Source organism: Pongo pygmaeus, chromosome 11 (assembly GCF_028885625.2).
Source record: "Pongo pygmaeus isolate AG05252 chromosome 11, NHGRI_mPonPyg2-v2.0_pri, whole genome shotgun sequence".
In the NCBI taxonomy this organism is placed as follows: Eukaryota; Metazoa; Chordata; class Mammalia; order Primates; family Hominidae; genus Pongo; species Pongo pygmaeus.
Genome location: NC_072384.2, coordinates 141,105,591 through 141,133,452, shown reverse-complemented (window position 1 = coordinate 141,133,452; position 27,862 = coordinate 141,105,591). Strand labels below are relative to the sequence as shown.

At 46.2% G+C, this 27,862-nt stretch overlaps 1 protein-coding gene across 11 annotated transcripts in view; it reads left to right on the top strand.

The window, feature by feature from the left end:
• The window catches only part of ANKMY1 (ankyrin repeat and MYND domain containing 1), a 106,229-nt gene that overhangs the window by 77,355 nt on the left and 1,012 nt on the right, over positions 1-27,862 (top strand). For 3 of the 11 annotated variants that reach the window (XM_054479260.2, XM_054479253.2, XM_054479261.2), the window contains 3 exons: positions 9,794-9,872; positions 10,961-11,121; positions 12,403-12,798. In XM_054479260.2, the coding sequence (XP_054335235.2) occupies positions 9,794-9,872; positions 10,961-11,121; positions 12,403-12,449 (287 nt within the window). In that variant the 3' untranslated portion in view covers positions 12,450-12,798. Of the gene's footprint in view, positions 1-9,793; positions 9,873-10,960; positions 12,815-27,862 lie in introns of those variants that run through there. The other 8 variants (XM_054479258.2, XM_054479262.2, XM_054479252.2 and 5 more) reach the window with 6 other exon arrangements.

Here is a 27,862-nt window from a genome sequence, read left to right as displayed (position 1 = left end):
TCATGGCATGCACCTATAGTACTAGCTGCTTGGGATGCTGGGCCCAGGAGTTTGAGGTTACTGTGAGCTAGGATTGTGCCACTGCACTCCAGCCTGGGTGACAGAGCAAGACCCTATCTCTAAAAATAAATCAGTTTTTTTTTTAAAAAAGAAAACTAATTTAATGAAATAATAGATGAAAAGTTCTCAAGTCTAGCAAGAGATGTAGACAGTCAGATAAAGGAAGTTCAAATGAACCACAGGAAAATACAACAATAAAAGATCTTCTGCATGGCACATTATAGTCAGACTGTCTAAAGTCAAAGAGAAAATCTTAAAAGCAGCAAGAGAAAAGCATCTAGTCACCCATAAAGGAAATTCCTTAAGACTAACAAATTTCTCAGCAGAAGCCTTACAGGCCATAAGAGAATGGGATGGTATATTCAACGCACTGAAAGAAAAAAATGCTGCCACCCAAGAATACTATATCCAGCAAAATTATCTTTCATAAATGAAGGAGATACAAAGTCACCCCGGACAAACAGATGGTGAGGCAATTCATTACTACTAGACCAGTTCTACAAATGCTCAAGCAAGTCCTAAACATAGAAGCTAAAGGACAACATTTACCATTATGAAAACACACAAAAGTATAAAAGTCACTGGCAAAGCAGTTATACAAAGGAGGAAGAGAAAGAACTCAAATGCTACCACTACAGAAATCCACCAAAACACAATGCCAAACTATAAGAAAGGAACAAGAAGTATATGAAACAACCAGAAAACAACATGATGGGAACGAAGCCTTACATATCAAGAATAACCTTGAACATGAACAAATTAAATTATCCTCTTAAAAGATAGAATAGCTAAGTGGATTAAAAATGATCCATGATCAAAAAATGATTCTGCTTGCAAGAAACTCACCTTATCATTAAAGACACATATAGACTGAAATAAAGGGATGAAAAAATATATTCCAAGCAAACAGAAACCAATAGTGAGCAGGAATAACTAGGTATACTTATATCAGATAAAATGGACTTTAAGTCAGGAAGAGTAAAAAGAAAAAAAAGACAAAGTCATTACGTAACGATAAAGGGATAAATCTAGCAAGAGGATATAACAACGCTAAATATATACACACCCAACACTGGAGCACCCAGATTCATAAAGCAAATATTACTAATCTAAAGACAGATAGATATACTGCAATACAATAATAATGGGGGTCTTCAATACCACACTGTCAGCATTAGGCAGAATATCTAGACAGAAGATAAACAAAGAAACATTGGATTGAAACAGGACATCAGACCAAATGGACCTCACAGACATTTACAGAACATTTTATCTAACAAACGCAGAACATATATTCTTTTCATCAGCACATGGAACATCCTCCAGGATAGACCATATGTTAGACCACAAAACAAGTCTCAACAAACTTAAAAGTTCAAAATCATATCAGGTATCTTCTCAGACCACAATAGAGTAAAATTAGAAGTCTGTACCAAGAAGAACTCTGTAAACTATACAAATGCATAATTTATACTATTTAAATATGTATACTATACAAATATATACAACTATGTATATACAAATTTGCAACATGGAAATTAAACATGCTTCCAAATTAATATTGAGTCAATGGAGAAATTAAGATGGAAATAAAAAATGTATTGAAACAAACGAAGATAGAAGCACAATATACCAAAACCTGTGGGATACAGCAAAAACAGGGTTAAGAGAGGAATTTTATAGCGATAAATGCCTACAGCAAAAAAGTAGAAAGATTACAAACTAACACTCTAACAATGCACCTCAAGGAACTAGAAAAGCAAGAACAAATCAAATACAAAATTAGAAGAAAATAAATAAAGATCAGAGCAGAGCTAAATGAAATAGAGAAAAAATACAGAGAATCAATGAAATAAAAAGATGATTCTTTAAAAAGCTGAAAACAAGATTGATAAACTGCTATCTAGACTAACCAAGAAGAGAGAATAAATTTCTCCTTTCATATCTTATTTGAAGAAATGAATATCTGTAAATAAAATCAGAAATGGAAAAGGAGATATTACAACTGATACCACAGAAATACAAAAGATCATCAGAGACTATATGACAAACTGGAAAACCCAGAGGAAATGGATAAATTCCTGGAAACATAGAGTCTACCAAGATTGAATGAGGAATAACTAGAAAACCTGAACAGAGCAATAATGAGTAGCAAGATTGAATCAGCAATAAAAAGTCTCTCAACAAGGAAAAGCCCAAGACCAGATGGATTCACAGCTGAATTCTACCAAATATATAAAGAAGAACTAATACCAATCCTCCTGAAACCATTCCAAAAAAATTGAGGAGGAGGGAATTCTCCCTGATTCATTCTATCAGGCCAATGTCACCCTGATACCAAAAGCAGACAAGGACACATGCAGAAAATCTACAGGTCAATATTCCTGATTAATCTAGATGCAGAAATTCTCAATACAGTACTAGCAAGCCACATCCAACAGCACTTTCAAAAGATTAGGTGAGGCTTCTACCTGGCATGCAAGGATAGTTCAACATCTGCAAATTAATAAATGTGATACATCACATCAACAGAATGAAGGACAAAAACCATATAACCATCTTAATAGATGCAGAAAAAGCACTGGATACAACTCAACAAATCTTCATGATAAAAACTCTTTTTCGAGACAGAGTCTTGCTCTGTTACCCAGGCTGGAGTGCAGTGGCACGATCTCAGCTCACTACAACCTCTGCCTCCCAGGTTCAAGCAATTCTCCCTGCCTCAGCTTCCAGAGTAGCTGGAATTACAGGTGCCTGCCACCATGGCCAGCTAATTTTTTTGTATTTTTAGTAGAGATGGGGTTTTGCCATGTTGGCCAGGGGCTGGTCTCAAACTCCTGACCTCAGGTGATCTGCTTGCCACGGCTTCCCAAAGTGCTGGGATTACAGGTGTGAGCCACCATGCCCAGTTGGTAAAAACTCTTAAGAAACGAGGCACAGAAGGAATATACTTTAAAATAATAAAGGCTATATATGACAAGCCCACAGCTAACATCATCATAATAGGGAAAAATTAAAAGCCTTTCCTCTAAGAACTGTAATAAGACAAGGTTGCCCACTTTCACCACTCCCATTCAACCTAGTACTGGAAGTCCTAGCCAGAGGAATCAGGCAAGGGAAAGAAATAAAAGGCATCCACATTGGAAAAGAGGAAGTCAAATTGTCCCTCTTTGCTGATGATATTATTCCATATCTAGAAAAACCTAAAGACTCCACCAAAACACTCTTAGATTTGATAAATGAATTCAGTAAAATTGCAGGATACAAAACTAAAATACAAAAAATCAGTAGCATTTATATACACCAATAATGACCTAGCCAAGACTGCAATCAGGAAGGCAATCACATTTACAATGGCTACAAAAAAATACTTAGGAATGAATTTAACCAAGGAGTTAAAGGATCTCCATAAGGAAAACTATAAAACACTGATGAAAGAAATGGAAGAGGACACACAAAAAAATGGAAAGACATCCCATGTTCATGGGTTGGAAGAATTAATATTGTGAAAATGGCCATACCACCAAAAGCAATCTACAGAGTCAGTGGAATCCCTATCAACATACCAATGCCATTCTTCACGAAAACAGAAAAAACAATCCTAAAATTCATATAGAACCAAAAAAGATTCCAAATAGCCAAAGCAGTCTGGAACAAAAAGAACAAAGCTGGAGACATCACATTACCTGGATTCAAAATATACTACAAAGCTATAATCAAAACAGCATGTACTGATGTACAAATAGACACATAGACCAATGAAACAGAATAAAGAACCCAGAAATAACACCATATAGTTACAGCCAACTGATCTTTGTCAAAGCTGATAAGAACATGCATTGGGGAAAGGACACTTTCTTCAGTAAATGGTGCTGGGAAAATTGGATAGCCACATGCAGAAGAATGAAAGTGGACCCTTATCTCTCACCATATATAAAAATAGACTCTACATGGACTAAAGACTTAAACACAAGACTTGAAACTATAAAAATATTCAAAATTAAGGGCAAATTCTCCTGGACATTGATCTAGGCAAAGAAGGTATGACTAAGACTTCAAATACACAGGCAACAAAACCAAAAATAGACAAATGGGATTTAATAAAACTAAAGAGCTTCTGCACAATGAAAGAAATAATCAACATAGTGAAGAGAACCTGGTGAATGGAGAAAACATTTGCAAACTATTTACCTGACAGGAGACTAATATTCAGAATATACAGGGAACTCATACAATTCAACAGGAAAAAATAATCCTATTAAACTTGGGTAAAGGACATGAATTGACATTTCTCAAACGAAGACATACAAACAGCCAGTGGGTGTATGAAAAAATGCTCATCTGTTCGTCTTATGCCTAAAAAAACAAAAGAATAGCTCAACATCACTAATCATCAGAGAAATGCAAATCAGTCAGAATCGCTATTATAAAAAGACAAAAAATAACAGATGGTGGAAAGGATGCCAAGGAAAGGGAACTCTTGTATGCTGTTGGTGGAATGTAAACTAGTACAGGCACTATGGAAAATAGTATGAAGATTTCTAAAAAAAAAAAATTATCATTCGATCCAGCAGTCACACTAATATCTACTGAAAGGGGAAAAAAATCAGTATATCAAAGGAGTATCTGCACTTGCCTATTTATTGCAGCACAATACACAATAGCTATGATACGGAACTGACCTAAATGCTCATCAGCAAATAAATGGATAAAGAAAATGTGGTATATATACACAATGGAATATTATTCAGACATAGACAATAATTAAATCATGTCATTTGGAGCCACACAAGTGGAACTGGAGGTTAGTATCTTAGTGAAATAAGCCAGGCACAAAAAGACAAATATCATATGTTCTCACTTATATGTGGGAGATAAACATTTTGAACACATGGAGGTAGAGAGTAGAAAAATAGATAACAGAGACTGGGAAGGGTGAGTAGAGAAAGTGGGTAGTATGAAGAGAAGAGGTTTAAAGGGTACAAAGATGCAGTAAGACAGAAGAAATAAAGTCAATGTTTTAGAGCAGAGTAGAATTACTATACTTAACAAAAATGTATTTTATTCAGGTGATGGACACCCGAATACCCTAACTTGATCACTTCACAGTATATACATGTCACAAAACTTTTTGATGTGCTCCACAAATTTGTGTAAATAATAATAATAATAATATTTGTGTAAATAATAATAAAAGGATGCAATGGAGGGTTGTTAGAGGAGACTCAAGACAGTGGGATGTCATATTCAAAGTGCTCAAAGATGGCTGGACATGGTGGCTCTCATGCCTGTAATACCAGCACTTTGGGAGACTGAGGCAGGATTGCTTGAGCCCAGGAGATTGAGACCAGCTGGGGCAACATGGTGAGACCCAGTCTCTATTTAAAGAAAATTAAAAGTAACCAAACAAAAAACAAAGTGCTCAGAGTTAGATAAACTGTTAACTGAGAATCTTATATCCAGCAAGTTAACTTGCAAACATGAAAGTGAAATTGACATATTTCCAGATAAAACCTGTGAGAATTGGTTGTTATAGCCTTCCCTTACAAGAAATACTAAAGGTATTTTGAAAGCAAGTAACTTAAGGTGGGAATTAAATGATACACATGAACAAAGAGCATTGGAAAAGTTAATTGTAAAGAAGAATATAAATGCATATTTCTTCTTTGTTAATTGACTTTAAAAGCAATTTAAAAATAATTTATATGTAAGCAATTTGTATATATGTATCTATGCATTGAATTTATGTATTATGTGTGTGTGTGTGCATGCACATGTGGTTGCATATGTGTGTATGCCCATAACATATAGAAATGTATTATGTTTGGCAATAACAGTACAAAGGAAGTGGGCAGGAGGAAAGTTCTGTTGTGGTAAGAAATGACTACAAATGGTAACTCAAATTGAGAAGATGAAATGGAAATCCAGAAATGGTAAATGATTTTAATATAACTGAAGCTATAAATATATACATTTTCTCCTTCTCTCAGTTTCTTTAGAATACATAAAATTATATAAAGTAATAATCTTATAATGTTGGATTCATAACCTTTATAGATGTAATGTGTAATAATATCACAAAAAGGCAGAAAAGGAAATAGAGCTATATAGGAATAACTTTTTAATATCTCACTGCTGTTAGTATAGGTCTGAAGCTGATTATGACCAGTCAAGATTCATATGGTAGGCCAGGCATGGTGGCTTATGTCTATAATCCCAGCACTTTGGGAGGCTGAGGCAGAAGGATCATTTGAGCCCAGGAGTTTAAGACCAACCTGGGCAACATGGCAAGACCCTGTCTCTACAAAAATTTTTTTTAAAATGAGCTCCACGTGGTGGCATGGGCCTGTAGTCGCAGCTACTCAGGAGGCTGAGGTGGGAGGATCACTGGAGCCTGGGAGGTTGAGGCTGCAGTGAGCCACTATCATGCCACTGCACTCCAGCCTGGGTAACAAGGTGAGAACCTGTCTCAAAAAGAAAAAAAAAAAAAAAAAGAAGATTTATATGGAAAAGGCTGATGTGACCATTAAGGAAAGAACTCAAAATATAGTTTAAAATTATTAGATAAATTAAGACATTACATTAACAATAATCCACTTGTTCTAGATCCTTGAGGAATCACCATACTGTCTTCCACAATGGTTGAACTAATTTACACTCCCACCAACAATGTAAAAGCGTTCCTATTTCTCCACATCCTCTCCAGCATCTGTTGGCGATCTCGGCTCACTGCAAGCTCTACCTCCCAGGTTCACGCCATTCTCCTGCCTCAGCCTCCGGAGTAGCTGGGACTACAGGCGCGTGCCACCACGCCCAGCTAATTTTTTGTGTTTTTAGTAGAGACAGGGTTTCACTGTGTTAGCCAGGATGGTCTTGATCTCCTGACCTCGTGATCCACCCGCCTCAGCCTCCCAAAGTGCTGGGATTACAGGCATGAGCCACTGCGACTGGCTGTTTCCTGGCTTTTAATGATCACCATTCTAACTGGCATGAGATGGTATCTCATTGTGGTTTTGATATGCATTTCTCTAATGACCAGTGATGTGAGCTTTTTTTCATGTTTGTGGCTGCATAAATGTCGTCTTTTGAGAAGTGTCTGTTCATATACTTTGCCCACTTTTTGAGGGAGTTGTTTGTTTTTTTCTTGTAAATTTGTTTACGTTCTTTGTAGATTCTTGATATTAGCCCTTTGTCAGATGGATAGACTGCAAAAATTTTCTCCCATTCTGTAGGTTGCCTGTTCACTCTGATGATAGTTTCCTTTGCTGTGCAGAAGCCCTATTTTAATTAGATCCCATTTGTCAATTTTGGCTTTTGTTGCCATTGCTTTTGGTGTTTTAGTCATGAAGTCTTTGCCTATGCCTGTGTCCTGAATGGTATTGCCTAGGTTTTCTTCTAGGGTTTTTATGGCTTTAGGTCTTACATTTAAGTCATTAATCCATCTTGAGTTAATGTTTGTATAAGGTGTAAGGAAGGGGTCCAGTTTCAGTTTTCTGCATATGGCTAACCAGTTTTCCCAACACCATTTATTAAATAGGGAATCATTTCCCCCATTGCTTGTTTTTGTCAGGTTTGTCAAAGATCAGATGGTTGTAGATGTGTGGCATTATTTCTGAGGCCTCTGTTCTGTTCCATTGGTCTATATATCTGTTTTGGTACCAGTACCATGCTGTTTTGGTTACTGTAGCCTTGTAGTATAATTTGAAGTCAGGTAGCATAATGCCTCCAGCTTTGTTCTTTTTGGTTAGGATTGTCTTCGCTATACAAGCTCTACCATTTGACCCAGCAATCCTATTACTGGGTATCTACTCAAAGGATTATAAATCATTCTACTATAAAGACACATGTACACATATGTTTATTGCAGCACTATTCACAATAGCAAAGACTTGGAACCAATCCAAATGCCCATCAATGATAGACTGGATAAAGGAAATTTGGCACATATTCACTGTGGAATACTATGCAGCCATAAAAAGGCTGAGTTCATGTCCTTTGCAGAGACACGGATAAAGCTGGAAACCATCATTCTCAGCAAACTAACACAGGAACAGAAAACCAAACACCGCATGTTCTCACTCATAAGTGGGAATTGAACAATGAGGACACACGGACACAGGGAGGGGAAAATCACACACTGGGACCTGTTGGTGGGTGGGGGGCTAGGGGAGGGATAGTATTAGGAGAAATACCTAATGTAGATGACAGGTTGATGGGTGCAGCAAACCACCATGGCATATGTATACTTAGGTAACAAACCTGCACGTTCTGCAAATGTACCCCAGAACTTAAAGTATAATAATAAGGAGAAAAAGAATCCACTTGATGCAGAAGAGTAAAGGAAGAATAAAGGAACAGAAAAATTCTGAGACATATAGAAAACAAAATGCAAAATATCAAATGTAAATCCAACTACAGTATATCATTAATAACATTAAATGCGAATAGATTAAAACAAGAGGCAGAGATTGTCACATTGGATAAAAACACAAGATCCATGTATGTGCTATTTACAGGAGACACATGATAAATTAAATAATACAGGCCAGGTGTGGTGGCTCACGCCTGTAATCCCACAACTTTGGAAGGCCGAGCAGGATGGATCACCTGAGGTCAGGAGTTTGAGACCAGCCTGGCCAACATGGTGAAACCCTGTCTCTACTAAAAGTACAAAAATTAGCCAGGCATGGTGGTGCAAGCCTGTAATCCCAGCTACTCAGGAGGCCAAGGCAGAATCACTTGAACCTAGGAGGCGAAGGTTGCAGTGAGCCAAGATCACGCCACTGCACTCTAGCCTGGCTGACAGAGCAAGACTCTGTCTCAAAAAGAAAAAAAAAAAATTCAATGATACAAACAGACAAAGTAAAAGGATGAAAAACTAACATGGGAACAGCAATAACAAGAAGGCTGGAATTGCTAATATCAGAAAAAACAGACTTACAAATGCTACTGGTGAGAAAGAGGGACATTTTATGATAAAAGGATCATCAGTTAGGAAGATGTAACAATTATAAACCCATATGCACCTAATCACAGACACCAAAATACATGAAGCAAAAAGCCACAGAAATGGAGAAACAGATAACTCAACAATAATAGTCGGAAATGTCAATTCCTCACTTTCAACAACTGATCAAAAAATTAGAAGATCACCAAGGAAACAGGAAGTTGAACCATACAAGCCTATTAGACTTATCAGATCTCTAGAACACTCTACCCAACAGGAACAGAATCTGTGTTCTTCTCAAGTATACTGGAGATATTCTCCAGGACAGACCATATATAGATCATAATCCCTTAATAACGTTAAGAGAACAGAAATAATACATTTCATATACTCTGACCACAGTAGAATTTAATTAGAAATGACGAACAGAAGGACATTTGGGAAACTCACATAAAATAACACGTCTAAATAGCAAGTTTAAGAAGAACCCAAAAGGGAAATTTGAAGCACTTTGAAATGAATTAAAAAGAAGACACAACACAGGCGAAGCAGCAGACTGAAGAGTGAAGCCCCTCCCTGGAGCCTGTGGACCGCCCTGCGCCTCCAGGTCCACATCCTGTTCTGCGTCCTTGCACCCACTATGGAGCCATCGAAGGCTTGGTTCCCCCTATCTACCTCCCCAGTAGTGCAGGCAGGCACCACAGGGAGGGCTCAAGGAGGTGGCTTCTGCAGTGGTGGCCCCCACCCTGCCACGTGGGTACTAATGCGGGACCCTCTTTCATGCAGCGGAGCTGATCCCCAGCCACCGGATGAAGAAGAAGGGCCCCAGCCTGCCCAGGGGCCTGGATGTGAAGGAGCAGGGGCAGTAAGTGTGTCTGCAGGCTGGGTTCTTTCCAGGATGGCAGCCTGTGGTTTGGACAATGCTGTTGTGCCTGGCCTGATAACCTCATCCCGGGACAGCCTCCATGCCATCTGACCCCCAAGTGGCATGGCCTCCTCTAGGAAGTCCTGCTTGCAGGCTATGGGCTTCAACCAAGATGAGGTGCAGATGATGCACCCTGCAGATGAGGGTGCAGAGTCATAGGGCACACTCATGGAGCTGCCCTGGGCTGCTCCAAGTGGGTCACAGACAGGGGTTCCATGTCCTGCAGGAGGGTGGCCACCTCCCATCCCAGAGACGCCTGCTGAGTGGGGTTTGAGCCCAGGCTGTGCTTCTGCAAGATGTCCTGTGGAGGCTTGCCTGGCCTGCTGGCTGTGCAGCACGGCCTGCACACCTGCACCTTCCTAGCCCCTCCCTCCACCACTGGCCTCTCCTTGGAGTCTCAACACTGCACTCATCCTGCTGTTCCAGAACAGTCTCTTTACATGCCTGTGTGCCCCTCGGGGATGAGAGGGCAGGAACCAGGCCCTATTCTTGTCGGCATCCCCACCTCATAAACCCTGAGCAACCCAGCGAGGTGATGGAGAGGGGACTGGTGCAGGACAGGGAGGCTCTTTTTCCTCCTAAAGCAGAGGAGACTGGTGCTTACAGTTTCACCCCAAAGGCAGGCTCCATGCCCTGCCCTTGAAGAGTCACTTCTCCCATGCAACACTGTACCACAGACATTTCCCTATGTGCCTGGGAGTTCCCCACCATCGTCGTGTTTGTGGCACCATGGCGGTCTCCTGAATGGACGTGCATTCACTTAATCAGCCCTTACTGGTAGGCACAGGTGGTTCCCAGAGCTCGGAATGTGTTGGTTTCCTATTCTAAATATTGCTGTGCTGAACATCCTCAGGACGAGGACTTGGGGGTTTTTGTCTGTGTGTGAAGGCTGCCCAATGCAGGGGACAGTGCAGGATGGTGGGGAATAGCCCAGGAGCTCAGGGCCAGGCACAGCTCCCAGGCAGTGGCTGTTTGTGGGGAAGCAGGTTCTGGAGTGGCCGCCTGCTGACTGTGAGGCTCTGTTGCAGAATTCCCTTCTTCAAGTTCTGCTACCAGTGTGGCCGCTCCATCGGGGTCCGCCTCTTGCCCTGCCCTCGCTGCTATGGGATCCTGACCTGCAGCAAGTACTGCAAGACCAAGGCCTGGACCGAGTTCCACAAGAAGGACTGCGGGGACCTGGCGGCCATCGGTAGGTCGGCCCTCAGGCTGGGAGGCAAGGGTTCCGCTGCTGCTGAGGGTGAAGGCGCAGGTCTGGGGTGCTGGTGAGGGGCACCCTCATTTCCCGAAATCTCTCCAGATTCAGGCCACTTTTCCAACATTTCCAGATGGGCCTGTTGGGAGGTGGGTGTCAGGGGGCCACTGAGGCAGCCTGGCTCTTCCTCACCTACTGTGGCAGCATGATGCTTGTCCTCACCCTGGAAGGGGACACCACCCCATCCCTGCAGAGCTGGAACATGGACCCCTGGGGGCTCTGCTGACACCTGGGAACTTCACTGAACTCCTAGGGGGCTCTGCTGACATCCAGGGGCTTCACTGACACCTGGGGGCTCTGCTGGACACCAGTGCCTCTGGACCACAGGGCAGTTGGCCTTGCGGCTCCTTCAGGAAATTTCCTCCCAGCCTGCCGTCTCAGATGACTGTCTTAGTGTGGATGTCAACAGGTGTCTGCTTCTAGAAGCACCCTGCTCTCCCGTGCTCCCCTCTTCCCCTCCTTGGTGTGACCAGGGCCCGGTGCCGCAAGGGTGGCGGGCATTGCCGAGGCTGGTGTGCGAAGCTGTGCGGTGGTGACCGCTCTCCTGAGACCTGGCTGGGTTCCTGGCCTGGTGGGGACGGGAGTGGGTCTGGGAAAGCCCCTGCCCTTAGGCCTGTGCCCTGAAGTGAATGGCTGCTGACCTCCTTCCCCCTCCATAAAATAGGGCTTTTTCTTTTCTTTTGAGAAGGAATCTTGCTCTGTCACCAAGTCTGGAGTGCAGTGGCGTGATCTCCACTCACTGCAACCTCCGCCTCCCAGGTTCCAGCGATTCTCCTGCCTCAGCCTCCTGAGTAGCTGGGACTACAGGCTAATTTTTTGTATTTTTAGTAGAGATGTGGTTTCACCGTGTTAGCCAGGATGGTCTCGATCTCCTGACCTCATGATCCACCCACCTCGGCCTCCCAAAGTGCTGGGATTACAGGCGTGAGCCACCACGCCCAGCCAATGGGGCTTTTAATAACAGGCGCCCTCGGTGAAGTCGCAGCTCCTTGGCTTGTAGACTCCAGGATGGGACTTGGTGGGTCTGGCAGGCCCCTCTTTGAAGAATCACGGCAGGTAGCCCTCAGGCCTTGCTGCATCCCGACTCCTTGCCTGCAAAAGCGCCAGACAGAGCACAGTCCTCAGCCGCCCCACACAGCCCGAGTTCTGGAGCCAGGCCTGGGGGGAGGCCAGCTCCAGTCCCCTCTTCCCCCTCCCCCACACCTTTTCCTCCTCCAGTGACACAACTGGAGCAAGTTTCCAGGAGGAGAGAAGAATTTCAGTGAAGCAGCAGCTGCATGTCCGAGGCTTGGGGAGGACCCAGGACTGTGTGGGTTTCTTACCTGCCTGAGCCACCTCAGGGAATCTTCCAGCCTAATGCGGGCATTTCTGCACCTTTGGGGTCATGCTTTGTAGCAGTGTCTCCCTTGCGACCTCACAATAAATTGGCCCCAGGGGGTGATTTTGACAGTCTGTGCTGTGCTCTGCCCCTAGCTGGGCAAAGTCCCAGAGCTTTTGTGGAGCCTGTGCCTGCCTCTGCCCCTGGCTTTGATCTTGCCTGGCCTCCCATGGGACCTGGCCTGGGCCATCCTGATGGACCAGGCAGGTGAGGGTCAGGACTCGGAGCCTGCTGCAGAGATGGCGGTGGGGGCAGCTCCTGGGTCTCTGGAGCTTGTTCTGGGACCTTGCCAGGAGCCCGCGGCAGCAGACTCCACTCCCTGCTCAGGTGCCCATGGGTGCAAGGCTCCTACTGGGGTCTGCAGTGCTCGTTTGTTCCCTGTGCACTTACGGAGTGTCTGCTGTGTGCTGAGTGTTTTGGGGACGACGGTGTTTGTGGAAATCGCTGTGAATGAGAGGAAGGAGGGCCTGGAGCAAATGACAGGGAGCAGTGCTGCCTTTGAGGGTGGCCTGCGTGGAAATTCACGGAGAGGGCAGGAGAAGACGCGCAGTGAGGGGCGGACCTGGAGAAGGACGACAGCATCCCCGGGGACAAGGGGACAGCGTCCAGGGACGAGGACGATGGGGGTTTGCTGCTGAGGGCAGAATAGCTGGGAGTGTGGGGGGTGGGAGCCTGTGTCGGGGCTGGAGCCAAGCAGATGAGACCCCGCTCCAGGCTGGCTTGTGGCTGTCAAAGCAGCTGCACCTGCAGTGATTTTTTTTTACTGACTTCCTTGGTCTCGCCAAAGATGGGCTCCATGCTGGGGGTTTGTTGGAGGTGCCCTGGGAAATGCTTCTGTAAGGGGTCAGCAACGAGCCTGGGCAGAGGGACAAGCTGACTGCTGGGTGGCTTTTCATAGGGGCTCCCAACGGATGCAGGGGCCAGGCCTTTGTACCCCTGCATCAGCTGGTCACCGGCCACAGGCAGCCCCTGGGAGGGTTGTAACTGTGTGAGCTGGCTCCCTGCCGCCAAGAGCTGTTCCTGGTCAGGGGGGTCTGGGATGCTGGGTGGGTGTAGGCACCCCCAGCTTCCACTACCTCTGCTAGAAAGGAAAAAACTGCTAATGGATACTTATTTGATGGTACACTTAATTCTATAAAAGTTAGAGAATATCTATAAAGCAAAAGAAAGAACCTGTAAGTGACAATTATCCGCACTGTATTAGTCCATTCTCGCACTGCTACACGTACATATCAGAGACCGGAAAATGTATAAAGAAAGGAGGTTCAATTGGCTCAGGGTTCTGCAGGCTGCATAGGAAACATGGCGGCATGTGCTCAGCTTCAATCATGGCAGAAGGAGAAGGGGAAGCCAGCACTTCGCATGGCTGGAGCGGGAGGAAGGGGAGGGCCTGCCACACACTTTAAAAACAGCCAGGTCTCGTGAGAATTCTATGACCACGAGAACTGCACCAGAGGGGGAAGTCTGCCCCCAGGATCCAGTCACCTCCCACCAGGCCCCACCTCCAACACTGGGGATTACAATTTAACATGAGATTTGGGCAGAGACATAGATCCAAACCGTATCACAGACACCCGGATAGTACCAACGCTTTGTGTGTGTCCTTCTGATCTCTACAGGCATGAGTGCACACAGACACACATGTGTATCTAAAAGTGGGAGTATCCTCTCTGTTCTGAACTAGGCCATGAACATCTATCTTATTAAATATTTTTCTGCAACATAATTTCCCCAAATGAAAATAGCTTTATTTTTTACTATATATGCAATATATGCTTATCTAAGAAAGAAGACAGCAAAGACAAGAGTGATAAAAATAACTGGGGGAGGTGGCATATGCCTGTGATCCCAGTGACTTGGGAGGCCGAGGCAGGAGGATTGCTTGAGCCCCGGAGTTCCAGACCAGCCTGGGCAGCATAGTGAGGCCCTGTCTCTAAAAGAAATATCTTAGGTGTGGTCGCACACACCGGTAGTACCAGCTACTCAGGAGGCTGTGGTGGGAGGATTGCTTGAACTAGGAGTGTGAGGCTACAGTGAGCTGTGATGGCACCACTGTGCTCTGGCCTGGATGAGAGTGAGATGCTAACAACTAATTTTTAAAAATGAGAAAATCATCTTAATCTTACAATTCAGGGATAATCATTCTGAGCATTTTGGGGAACATGTTCTTTATTTTTATTATTTTTTTTGAGACAGAGTTTCTCTCTTGTTACCCAGGCTGGAGTGCAATGGCGGGGTCTCGGCTCGCTGCAACCTCTGCCTCCTGGGTTCAAGCGATTCTCCTGCCTCAGCCTCCTAAGTAGCTGGGATCACAGGAATGCGCCACCATGCCCAGCTAATTTTGTATTTTTAGTAGAGATGGGGTTTCTCCATGTTGGGCAGGCTGGTCTCAAACTCCTGACCTCGTGATCCACCCGCCTCAGCCTCCCAAAGTGCTGGGATTACAGGCATGAGCCACTGCGCCCGGCCTCCACTGGTCCCTTTTTATTGGAGATGTTTGCTCTTCCTGATGGATAGGAACTCTCTAAAGGCACAGCAACTTCTCCTATGCCTTGTGTGCAAATAACTGTCTTGCAGTTTGCACGTGGAAGTTTTTCTCGTGTTGTAAAATCCACCTGTCCTTTCCTCAGGGCCTGGCTTGCTGGAGTGCGTAGAGAGCAGTCCCTTGCTGGGCTTATGTATGCAAGGGTAGCCTTTGCCCAGATTCTCACCACCGTTTTAATGCATTACTGCTTAACCTGTAATTGTATAACCAATCTAGCATTAATTTTTGTGTAAGGTTTGAGAGCCAGCTATCTAGATCTATCTCCAAACACTGAGTGTGATCGAGTAATCCATTTCTTTTCCCTGGTGGGCATATGCCTGCCTCTTAGTTGCCGTAGGGGCCCCTCCTGTGCTCTGCTGTCTCCACCTGCAGCTCTGTGGCCTTTTCACATCTGCCAGGACAGGCCCACCCTCCTCCTCACCGGCCCTGTGAAAGGCCCTGCGGTGACCGTGTGCTTTTTCTTCCAGATGAATTGTGCAGTGTGTGTCAAGTTCCAAAATGTCTCGTTGGGACTTAGCAATTATCTTGTTTCATTTGATTGGCAGACAGTTGGCATCTTTTGAGCAGTTTTCTGGCTTGCGAGATGGTGCTGTGGTCACTTGGTGGCGCTGGATAATTTCCTCTCTGTAGGAACCATCCCTGGCTCCTCTCCGCTTTCACACCTCACACCTGGTCCTTCCTGAGGTCTGCTCAGCTCTGCCTTCAAAATGCAGCTCAGCCAAGCCGCTTCCAGAATCCCTTCCTGCCGCCGTCTCTGCCCTCCTCACCGTCCATGCAGCCAGAGCCCGGCCCATGCTGGCCCTCAGTCTTTCCCCGCCCACTTCCCGGATGGCCCATTAAATCCCTGCTGCTCGGGCCCTGAGGCCTCCCCACCCCCTACCACTGCCCACCACCGTGGAGAAACCCTGCCCGGCCTCCTCCGGAGCTGGCCAGGCTGGTTCCTGCCCAGCCCTGCCGGTGCCCCGCCCTCTGCAGGGAACGCCCTCCCCAAAATGTCGTCTGTACGGTCGTCTCCTCTATGGGGTCAACATCTGCAGTGAGCCCTTGCCCTCTGACCCACAGGAGAGGTGAGGTGAGAATTTGGCAGAAAAGAACCGAGTCCCTGCGCAGGAGCCGAGTCATAGTAGAGAGAACTGGGATGCCAGATGATAGACGTCCCATGGGCAGAGGGGGACTGATGGTGCGGGGCCAGGCGGGTGGTGTGAGCAGGACGGGGTCGTTTGTTATAGCAAGGAGGGGCCCTGTGGCCTGTGCGTGACGGCTGTGCCCTGGGAAGGCAGGAGGGGCTGGGGGCTTCAGAAGGGAAAGGACCACCCCCTCTCGGAGCAGCTCCTCTCTCCCTCCCCTTCCCAGATGTTGACATTTGACATTTCACCGGCCACTGTGGTCCCCACCAGGCAGGGATTCTTCCGTTTCAGGGCAGAGCCTCCAGCTGCTGTGACCACGCCAGTACAAGGCGGCGCTCTGGGCCCTTAATGGAGACTCGGCTGATAGGTCCTGCCTTGTACACACCCCAGCAGGAATCTCATATTTTGCACCCATTGGTGAAGGGGGCCACACGCATGGTTGCCGCCAGGGCATCCGAGTTCCCTGAGTAGTTGCCGTGGTCCCTGTGGACGCCATACCTGCTGAGCCTCTTGCGGTCTTTCTGGCTCTTGGTCCCCTGGCGGGTGCCGCACAGCACCCTGGGATGACAGCATGGCCGCGCCTGGCGGTTTGTGGGAATGCTTTCTGCAGCCCCTTTCCTGGGTGGAAGCCAGCATGCATTTCCATGGGTGGTCACATTTGAACTCATTCTCTTGGTTAATTTTTGGCACTTCAATCTTTAATTCTTTCTCAGACTTCATTTTGCGTGGCTGCCCTGCCTGTCCAATCTATGCTCGCCCCTGTGTGTTTTCTGTGTGGTGAAGCCTCCCCTACCCCGCGCCTTCCATGGTTCAGGCCATATCCTGGTCCTGCCCGGCCTGTGGTGGTCACCAGCACGTCAGGGAGGGAACGCGGAGGACCCACGCCTCATGGAGCCCCTGCTTTGCTTCAAGTCGGGTACCTCACCTGGTTTGTGGACAGGCCCCAACACTGGGGGGTCCTCCAGGCTGTCCTTCCTCTCCCTCGAGGCCCCTCTTCCCGAGGAGACTCCGTCTAGAGCAGAGATGCTGCCGAACCTCCAGCTGCTGCCTCAAGGTCTCCAGCAGCTGTGTCTTGTCCTCAGAGACCCTCAGAAACAACCCAGGGCCCTTCGCTGTCGGCGTGGTCAGCTTTCCCCTTTATGGACTCAGCTGTCTGCACTCCAGCAGTTTGGAGTCCGGCACCACCAGAGCGTTCGCAGTGGAAGGAGGCTTGCCGCGGCCTCCCTGGGCTCCTGCAGAGGTCACTCTGCTCTGCAAGGTGGAAAAGTGGCTGTGGCCCGGGAGGGTGCTGGGCCCTGTCTGCTTCTGCTCTTGAGCCCTAGGGGAGGTCCCCCGAGAACTGGGTGCTCAGCACGGCCCTCCATCCTCCCCTTGGGGGCCACAGTGCGGCCCGGCCCCTTGGCTATCTGTGAACGTGGAGTTCTGGGATGAGGGCCACATGTGAGAGCTGCAGTGCTCACCTAGGAGCATGTGGGGCCGGGAGGGGGCAGAGGGAGGGGAGACAATCCCCGGGATCCAGACCCCCCGCTGCTTCTCAGGGCCCTCAGCAATTTTCTCCCCTGAGCAGCCTCTCTCAGATGTGTCCCAAGCTTCCGGCTGTAAGTGGAGGTCTCTGGCTGGAGGCTTCTCTTGCCCCCACAGGGAGGCAGGACAGCAGGCACAGGGAGCTGCCTGTGCCCCTGGGGCCCCTCCAGGCTGTCCTGAGCAGTCTCCAGGTCAGGGAGGGATATGGGGCTGCTTGTCCTTGCCCACCGCGCCCCATCCCCACAGCCATCTTCAGTCCCATCCTGGCTGTGAGATGGGCTCCTGCCCTGTTGTTTTATAGTGCCTCCCCCACCGTGCCTCCCCAGGAGGGCAGCCTTGGTACCCCACAGTCGCCCTGGGCACTGGATGGTGAGTGGGGATCCTGGGCAGAGGGTCTGGGAGGAGCAGCTCAGGGTCCATCTGGAAGGTGGATGCACACTCACCTGTCCCCTCGAAGGCTAAGAACCAGGCACCATGGCTGGGCGGGATGGTGTACCTGCTGGGCGCAAGATGGCTGGGCCAAGCCACAGCCACGGTGTCTTTAAGAAGCCTGAGGCCTGGAGCTCATCTCAGGTGCTCCACAAGCCGCCGTTTCTGATGACTTCCTTCCAGCCAACTACCTTGGAAGCAGGGAGAGGGAGGGACATGGGAGCGTCCCGTGGTTCTCCAGGGTGTCCAGGGCGTCACCCACTCTGCCTGGGCCCAGGCCATTCCCCTTCCTGACTTCCATGCCGCTGCTGCCTCCTGAGCCAGTGACAGTGAGCTGGGCGGGCAGGCACCGTGGAGTCCTGACAGGTATGAAGGAGCCTCAGCACCAGGGAAGTCGGGTGGTCTGGAGTGGGAGGGGGGGGTCGCCCATGGGATGGAGATGAGGAGCAGGGGGATCCAGGGAGGGAAGGCAGGGAGATACAGAGGCTGGCACATGTGGTGAGTCTGAAGCCCCCTGGGACCCTCTACAGTGGGACTGGGAGCAAAGGAGAGGGCTCCTACCCTGGGGCTCACCCCCAACTCTCTGGGGCAGCAAGGGAACACAGCTTCATGTGCATTGGCCCAAAGGCCCAGGAAGGGTGTCCCTGAGTCTGCTGTCGTCTGCTGAGCACCAGCCCCCAGCCCAGCTGTGCTGCTATTGAAGGCACTACAGACGGGGGTCCCAGCAGGTCCAAGGGTGCTGTGTGCCCCAGCCCCACATTCCTCCCTCTCCTGCTTCCCCTGTGTCCCCCCACTGGCCTGAACCCTGGGCAGCCTCCAGGCCCTGCAGGCCTCATTGCAGAGTGGAGGGTTGGGCTTGCCCAGGTGGCTGCTGAAGGGTGGGTTTGCTGAGGGTGGGCCTGGGGCCAGCCCCTCCTCTAGCTCAGCCTACACCACCTGCGGCCCCCAGGCCCCCACTATACCTTGCCTCTCAGGAGAGTGGGCAGCCACCTAGGGGATGCCAAGCGGCTGCCAGAGGAGCCTTGGGCGGAGAGGGCAAGAAAACTAGGAACGGAAAGAGGTGCTGGGGTCTGAGAGGGACACAGACGGTGGGGTGGAGACCACAGGAGGCAGAGTGGGTGCTCTGGTTCTGACCTGGAAGGCTATGCTGGAGATAAAGGGCCTGGAGTTTTCGGGTGTCAGGGTTCTGCCCAGAAGCCAGGGAGCTCCTGTGTTCTCTGGGAAGTTGGGGCAGTAGGAGGAGGGGGTAGCCAAGGTGTGTCCTGTGGTCCCAGGAAGGAAGCAGACAACATAGCTGTGGGCCAGGGTTTTCTTCCTTGGACATCACAGGGACAGGGCCCGGCCTAGCCTCCTCTTCCTGGAGCCTGGAGTGCTGGCACCTGCCTCCCTCCCTCCTTCCCACCAGCCCCAATCTGCCTCAGCCCGTGTCTTCCTTTGATTAACTGGAAAACTGAGAAACTTCCCGCACAGGCTGTGCCTCCATGCTGAATTGTTTGTGATTTTTCTTTAAGTAACTGGCTGCCACCATATAAGCTTCAAGGCCTTTCAAAACCTGGTTCTGACCTGGTACACTATTGCAACTTAAAAACAAAAACAAAAAATGACAGAATAATCAAAGGAGGCCCTGAGTCACCAGCATGCGGGGGACATGTACACACGTGTTGTCCTGCTCCAATGCCTGGATTTTATGGAAATAGAGTGAGATGCAGCTAAACCTGCCACCTTTATCCTGTTTTGTGATTCTGCTGTTCATTTGTACTTCCTTGCGTGCGATGTGGACTTGCTCTCCACGTGAAGATTTTACACTGCACCATCTGTTGGAAAGCATCGGTTTGCATTTCCTTGATGATGAGCGAAGTTCAGCGCTTTTTCATACATTAATTTATTGGCCACTTAAGAGTTCCATGTTGGTGAGTTACGTGTGTGTATGTGAGAGAGATCTTTGCCCCTTTTGTCTTTTTTATTGCTCATGGGAGCATCTTGCATGCTCTATGGCCTGGTCTTACGGCGCCGTGCCTGTGCCCGCAGTTTGGAGCACGCACGCCTTGCCGTCATCCCCTTTTCCTCTGCAGCGTAGGGCTCTGTCTCTGGGAAGGCTTGCTCCAGCCCGCAGCCATGCGTGTTCTCCTCTGCTGTTGTCTCCATGTGGTGAGGCATCACTTTTCACATTCCGGTCCATATTCCATCTAAGAGAGAGTGATGAAGATATGTTTGTGTTGACACCATGAAGTAGGGACACTGTTCATCTTTCCCACGTGGACAGCCACAGCCCCGCACTGTATAGTTAAGGCTTCCTTGCCTACTCTTCTTGTCCCTAGAGGTTCAGTGTCATCCAGATGGAAGCAGACAGTGGATGGTCTTTTGTAGCCTTCAGGCTGTGAACCTGTAGAGGAGGGGCCTGTGGGCTTATGTCATCTCCACGGGGAGGTCTTTGTTCCATCTCCCACCTCAGCAGGTCCAAGACCCGAGCTCCCTCTTGGTCCTTACAGCCCAGCTCCTGCCTGCTGCAGCAGAGTCCCCACTGACCCTCCCCACGTTGGGGGTCTGGCCTCCTCCTGATGGGGACTGTTCCCACTTCAGCTCCACTTGGTACTTTTTTCCCTAACTTTATGGAGGTATAATTGACAAAAATTGTATATATTCACGGTATACACATAATGATTTGATATCCATACACATCATGAAATGACCATTATCAAATTAATGACACATCCATCACCTCTTATACTTCCCATTTGTGGGTGTGTGTGCCTGTGTGTGATACGAGTTTGGTGTGTGCGCATGTGTGTGTGATGAGGTGTGTGCACGTGTGTGTGACATGAGGTGAGTGCGCATATGTGTGTGACATGAGGTGGGTGCGTGCGCATGTGTATATGATGAGGTGTGTGCGCATGTGTGTGATGTGAGGTGGGTGCATGCGCATGTGTGTGTGATGCGAGGTGGGTGCGTGCATGTGTGTGTGTGTGACGCGAGGCGGGTGCGTGCGCGTGTGTGTGTGACGCGAAGTGGGTGCAGGCGTGTGTGTGTGTGACGCGAGGTGGGTGCGGGCGTGTGTGTGTGACGTGAGGGTGCGTGTGTGTGTGTGTGACGTGAGGTGGGTGGGTGCACGTGTGTGTGTGAGATGAGGACACTTACAATCTACTCTCTTAGCAAATTTCAAGTTAACAACACAGTACTATTAACTACAGTCACCATGCTGTACATGAGACCCCAGAACTTACTCATCCTAACAAAGTTTGCGCCCTTTGACCAACCTATCTCCATGCCCCACCCCAACCCCAGCTATTAACAACCACCCTTCTACTCTCTGCTTTTATGGAGTTGAGTTTTTAAGATTCCACATACAAGTGAGATCATACAGTGTTTGTCCTTCTGTGTCTGGCTTATTTCACTGAGGATAATGTCCTCCAGGTTCATCCATGTTGTTGCAAAAGGCAGGGTTTCCTTCCTTTGTATAGCTGAATAGTATTACATTGCATATATGTATCAATTTTTTCTATCCATCCATCCATCCTTCCATCCACGGGCACTTTGTTTGCATTTCTTGGCTATTAGGAATGATGCCGCAATGAAGATGGGAGTGCAGATATCTCTTTGACATAGTGATTTCATTTCCTTTGGATGTATGCCCACTAGTGGGACTGCTGGTTCATACAATAACTCTATTTTTAATTTTTGAGAAACCTCCATACTGTTTTCTATAATGGCTGTACTGATCATTCTCATCAGTTGTGCACAAGGGTTCCCTTTTCTCCATACCCTTGTCAACACTTGTTATCTCTTGTCTTTTTGATAATAGCCATCCTAACAGGTGTGAGGTGATGTCTCATTGTGGTTTTGATTTTCATTTCCCTGATGATTAGATGAGCACCTTTTCATATACCTATTGGCCATTTTCTTTGAAAAAATTTCTATTCAGATCTTTTACCCATTTAAAAAATCAGGCTATTTGTTTTTTTGCTGTTAAGTTGTATGAATTTCTTAAGTATTTTGGACATAAATCTAATTGAGATATGTGGTTTACAAAGATTTTCACCAGTTCTGTAGATTGACTTTCATTTTATTGATTGTTTCCTCTGCTGTGCAGAGCTTTTTAGTTTGATGTAGACCCACTTTTTATTGTTGCTTTTGTTGCCTGTGCTTTTGTTGTCATATCCAAAAAGTCATTGTCAAGACCAATGTCAAGGGGCATTTTCCTTATGTCTTCTTCTAGAAATTTTATGGTTTCAGGTCTTACATTTATACTTTTAATCCATTTAATTTTTGTATATGGTGTAAGATAAGGGTCCAATTTCACTCTTCTGCATGTAGATATCCAACTTTCCAAGCGCCATTTGCTAAAGAGGCTCCTTTTGCTATTGTATATTCTTGGTCCCCTTGTCAAAGATTAGTTGGCTGCATATGTGTGAGTTTATTTCTGGACTCTATATTCTGTTTTATTGTATCTGTTTTTATGACTATATCATACAGTTTTGATTACTACAGCTTTGTAATATACTTTAAAACAGGATGTGTGATATATCCAGATTTGTTGTTCTTTTGCAAGATTGCTTTAGCTGTTTAGAGTATTTTGTGATTCCACACAAATTTTAAGATTGTTTTTGCTATTTCTGTAAAAAAAAAAGCCATTGGAATTTTGATAGACATTGCATTGAGTTTGTAGACTGCTTCGGGTAGTATGGACATTTTAACAGTATTCTTCCAATCCATGAACACAAAATGTCTTCCATTTGTTTGTACCTTAATTTCTCTCATCAATATTTTATAGTTTGCAGTATATAGTCTATATTTTATAGTATTCATATATTTATGGTATTCAGTATATATTCTAAAAGTTCCACCAAAAAACCTGTTAGAAGTAATAATGAATTCATTAAAGTTGCAAGATACAATATCAGCATACAAAAATTAGTTGTGTTTTTATGCACTAACAATGAACTATCTGAAAAAGAAATTAAGAAAACAATGCCATTTACAATAGCATAAAAATAATAAAATAATTAGCCATAAATTTAAGTGAGGATCCTTTACCTCCCTTAAATTTATTGCTAAGTATTTTATTTAAGTATTTAAGCAAGGTTCTTTTACCTCGCTTAAATTTATTGCTAAGTATTTTATTTAAGTATTTAAGCAAGGATCTTTTACCTCACTTAAATTTATTGCTAAGTATTTTGTTATTTTTATGCTATTGTAAATGGGATGGTTTTCTTAGTTTCCTTTTCAGATAGTTCATTGTTAGTGCATAAAAACACAACTAATTTTTGTATGTTGATATTGTATCTTGCAACTTTAATGAATTCATTTATTACTTCCAACAGGTTTTTTGGTGGAACTTTTAGAATTTTGTGTATGTAAGAGATCATGTCCACTCTTCAAAAGAAGACATATGTATCTAGCCAACAAGCATATGAAAAAAGCTTAATATCACTGATCATTAGAGAAATGCAAATCAAAACCACAATATGATACCATCTCACACCAGTCAGAATGGCTATGATTAAAAGTAAAATTAATAGATGCAGGTGAGATTGCAGAGAAAAGGGAATGCATACGCACTGTTGGTGGGAATGTAAATTAGTTCAACCATTGTGGAAAGCAGTGTGGTGATTCCTCAAAGAGCTAAAAACAGAGCTGCCACTTGACCCAGCAATCCCATCACTGGGTATGTACCTAAAGGAATATAAATTGTTCTACCATAAAGACATATATGCACACATATGTTCGTTGTAGTTGTATTCACAATAGCAAGGACATGGAATCAATATAAATGCCCATCAGTGGTAGATTGGATCAAGAAAATGTGGTACATATACACCATGAAGTACTATGCAGCCATAAAAAAGAATGAGATCATGTCCTTTGCAGGAATGTGGATGGAACTGGAGGCTATTATCCTTAGCAAACTAACGCAGGAACAGAAAACTAAATACCACATATTCTCACTTATATTAAGTGGGAGCTAAATGATTAAAACATTTGGATACAAAAAAGGGGAACAACAGACACTGAGTCCTACTTGAGGGTGGAGGGTAAGAGGTTGGAGAGATTAGAAAAAATAACTATTAGGTACTAGGTTTAGTATCTGGGTGATGGAACAATCTGTACAACAACCCCCCATGACACGAGTTTACCTATATAAGAAACCTGCACATGTACCCCTGAACCTAAAAGTTTTTTTTTTAAAAGATCATGTTGGCCGGGTGTGATGGCTCACGCCTGCAATCCCAGCACTTTGGGAGGCCGAGGCAGGTGGATCACAAGGTCAGGAGATCTAGACCATCCTGGCTAACACAGTGAAACCCGTCTCTACTAAAAAAAAAAAAAAAAAAAAATTAGCCAGGCGTGGTGGTGGGCACCTATAGTCCCAGCTACTCAGGAGGCTGAGGCAGGAGAATGGCATGAACCCGGAAGGCGGAGCTTGCAGTGAGCCAAGATCGTGCCACTGCACTCCAGCCTGGGTGACGCAGTGAGACTCTGTCTCAAATAAAAAAAGAAATGATCATGTTATTGGCAAACAGAGACAGTTTAACTTCCTCCTTTCTGATGTGGATGCCTTTTATTTCCTTTCTTGCCTAATTGCTCTGGCAAGGACTTCCAATAACACATTAAATAGAAGTGGTGAAAGTGGGCACCCTTGTCTTGTTCATGATCTTAGAGGAAATGCTTTCAGCTTTTCACTATTGAGTATAATGTTAGCTGTAGGCTTGTTGTATATGTCCTCTATTACGTTGAGGTATTTTCCTTCTGTATCTAATTTGTTGAGAGTTTTTACTGAAACAGGATGTTGAATTTTGTCAAATACTTTTTCTGTATCTATTGAGATGACCATATGATTGTTATCCTTTATTCTGTTAATATGGTGTATCACATTTATATGTTTTCATATGTTGAACCTTGCATCAACATATATCCACATCCATATGGAATCTGTCCATATCTACCCCAGCTTTGGAAAGTTTTCCACCTTTGTTTCTTTAAATAAGCTTTCTGCCCCTTTGTTTCTGTCTTCTTTTGAGACTTCTATAATTCACATATTTATTTTCTTGTTGGTCTCCATAGGTCCCATATGCTTTTTTCACTCTTTAATATTTAATCCTTTTTTATTCTTTTTTTTGGTTAATTGGTTAGTTTTAAATAATTTGTCTTCAAGTTTACCAATTCTTTCTTCTGTATGATCGAGTCTGTTGAAGCTCTTTATTGAATTTTTCAATTTTATCATTGTGTTTTTCAGCTCTAGGACTTCTATTTGGTTCTTTTTTATGGTTTCCATTTTTCTATTAAACTTTACATTTTATGCATTTGTTTTTCTTTTTTTTTTGGTTGTCTCAGTTATCTCACGTGTTATTGAGTTTCTTTAAGATGATTGTTTTGAATTGTCAGGCAATTTATAGATCTTCATTTCTTTGGGATCACTTACTGGAGCTTTACTAGTTTCCTTTGGTGGTATCTTTTTTTTTTTTTTTTTTTTTTTGAGACAGAGTTTCGCTCTTGTCGCCCAGGCTGGAGTACAGTGGCACAATCTCAGCTCACTGCAGCCTCTGTCTCCCGGGTTCGAGAGATTCTCCCACCTCAGCCTCCCGAGTAGCTGGGATTACAAGCGTGCACCACCATGCTCGGTTAATTTTTATATTTTTAGTAGAGACGGGGTTTCACCGTGTTGGCCAGGCTGGTCTCGAACTCCTGACCTCAAGCAACCTACCTGCCTCAGCCTCCCAAAGTGCTGGGATGACAGGCGTGAGCCACCATGCCCAGCTGTGGCATCGTGTTGGCCTGATTCTTTATTATTCATAGAGCCTTGCATTGGTGTCTCAATTTGAAGGAGCAAATGCCTCTTTCAGCCTTTACAGACTGATTTTGGCAGATAAAGATCTGTTGGGTCTCTGAAGGGATTGCCTCCAGGATTAGTTTAGTCACATGGCTGCTGCTGAGTCTACAGTGGGGTTTGTGGTTGGTGGGCCTATTCAAGGAAGGAGCAGGCATTGATCATGTCTGGTCCCTGGGCAGACTGGACTGCCTCTAAGACCTTGAGGAATAGGCCTAGCTCTGGGACAAGGGTGCACTCAGTCACTGGGTGAGTCCCTGACAGGCAGGACTGACCCCAAACTGTGGTTAAAAGGGGATGAAACTAAGTCACAAGGCTGCTTTAAGGTTCACAGCTGAGACTGAGGTCTGTAGGCCTGCCTCTAGGGGCACACATGTGCATGCCTCCTGTCAGGTTCTTGGAGAGGGCAGGACTGCCTTCAGACCATGGCGGAGTGGGGCTGGAGCTGGGTCACAGGGCTCCTTCAGCCTGTGCAGTTGTAGATTGGTGGGCCTGCCTCCCAGCGTGCGGTCGTAGATTGGTAGGCCTGCCTCCCAGCATACAGGTGGGCTTGTCTCTCAGTGTACCTGGGTGGGCAGGACTGCTCCAGGACTGTGACTGGAGAAGGATGGAGTAAACTCAGAACCATTTCAACACCTTTTGTGGGATTTTGTGGCCTAACTCAGACAAGAGTGTCTCCTAGCACGTCCTTGGGAAGGCAGGACTGCTTTCAGACTGCAGCTGAGGGGTTGGAGCTGACTTACAGGGCTATTTCAGGAGGTTGGTGGGCCTGCCTTCAAGGGGGGTGGACTGGTGTATCTTCCAGGAGGTCCCTGGGCAGATGGTTCCTGTGTCAGGAGAGCCAAACAAGGCTGTTGTTGAGTCCATAGGGGGATGAGGCCATTTCTGGATCTGCAAAGGACCCCATGAAGGTTCCTGTTCATATTTCCAGGCCATATGAAAGAAGGAGGGAAATGTTTAGACTCACTGGTTTTGCTTTGTGGGGTGGTCTCATCTGGGAGGGGCTCCTGTGCACACGGGGACAGCTTGCTGGGCAGTGACTGCCTCCGGCTCATCCACAGCCCTGGCGTCTGTGAAGCCTGTGTGCTTTCCCCTCAGGAAAGCTGTGGTGGCCTTGTTGTTGGGGTCTCTCAGAACCTCACCTTCCCTAGACTCTACCCACTTCTTTGATGGCTGTGACACATGCTGTGCCACCAGCCTTCAGTGTCCGTTGGAGAGATGGACACCCAGTTATGGTCCTTCCATGATTTCAGTAGTGGCTTAGGGCAGGAGGAAGGTGGACTGAGAGGTGGGAGTTAGTCGTCTGTCCCAAACTCAAGGGAGCACTGCAATTATAAATGGTGTTTCTTGACAGAGGGCCTTGTCCCCAGATAAAGAATACTTAGGGTCACCTTGGCAGGAGCAGTGTGTGCTCCCATGGGTGTGTCTGTCTCTGTGTGAGTGCATGTGTGTGTACTGTGCATGTATGTAATGTGTGCATGGGCACGTGTGCATGTCTACATGTGTGCACATGCATAGGCGTGTGCACGTGTGCATGCATGTGTATGGGCATGTGTACATGTGAGTGCATGCATGTGCAGGAGAATGTGTGTGCACGTGTATGGAATGTGTGCTTGTGTGTGTATGCACAGGGCGTTGTACATGTTCATACCTATGTATGTGTGCATGTGTGTACATGTGTAGGAGTGTGCACATGTGCATGCATGTGTATGGGCATGTGTGCATGTGAGAGTGCGTGCATGTGCACCTGTATGGATATGTTTGCTTGTGTGTGCATGCACAGGGCGTTGTATGTGTTCATATGTGTGCGTGTGTGTAAATGTGTAGGAGTGCACATGTGCATGTGTGTGTGC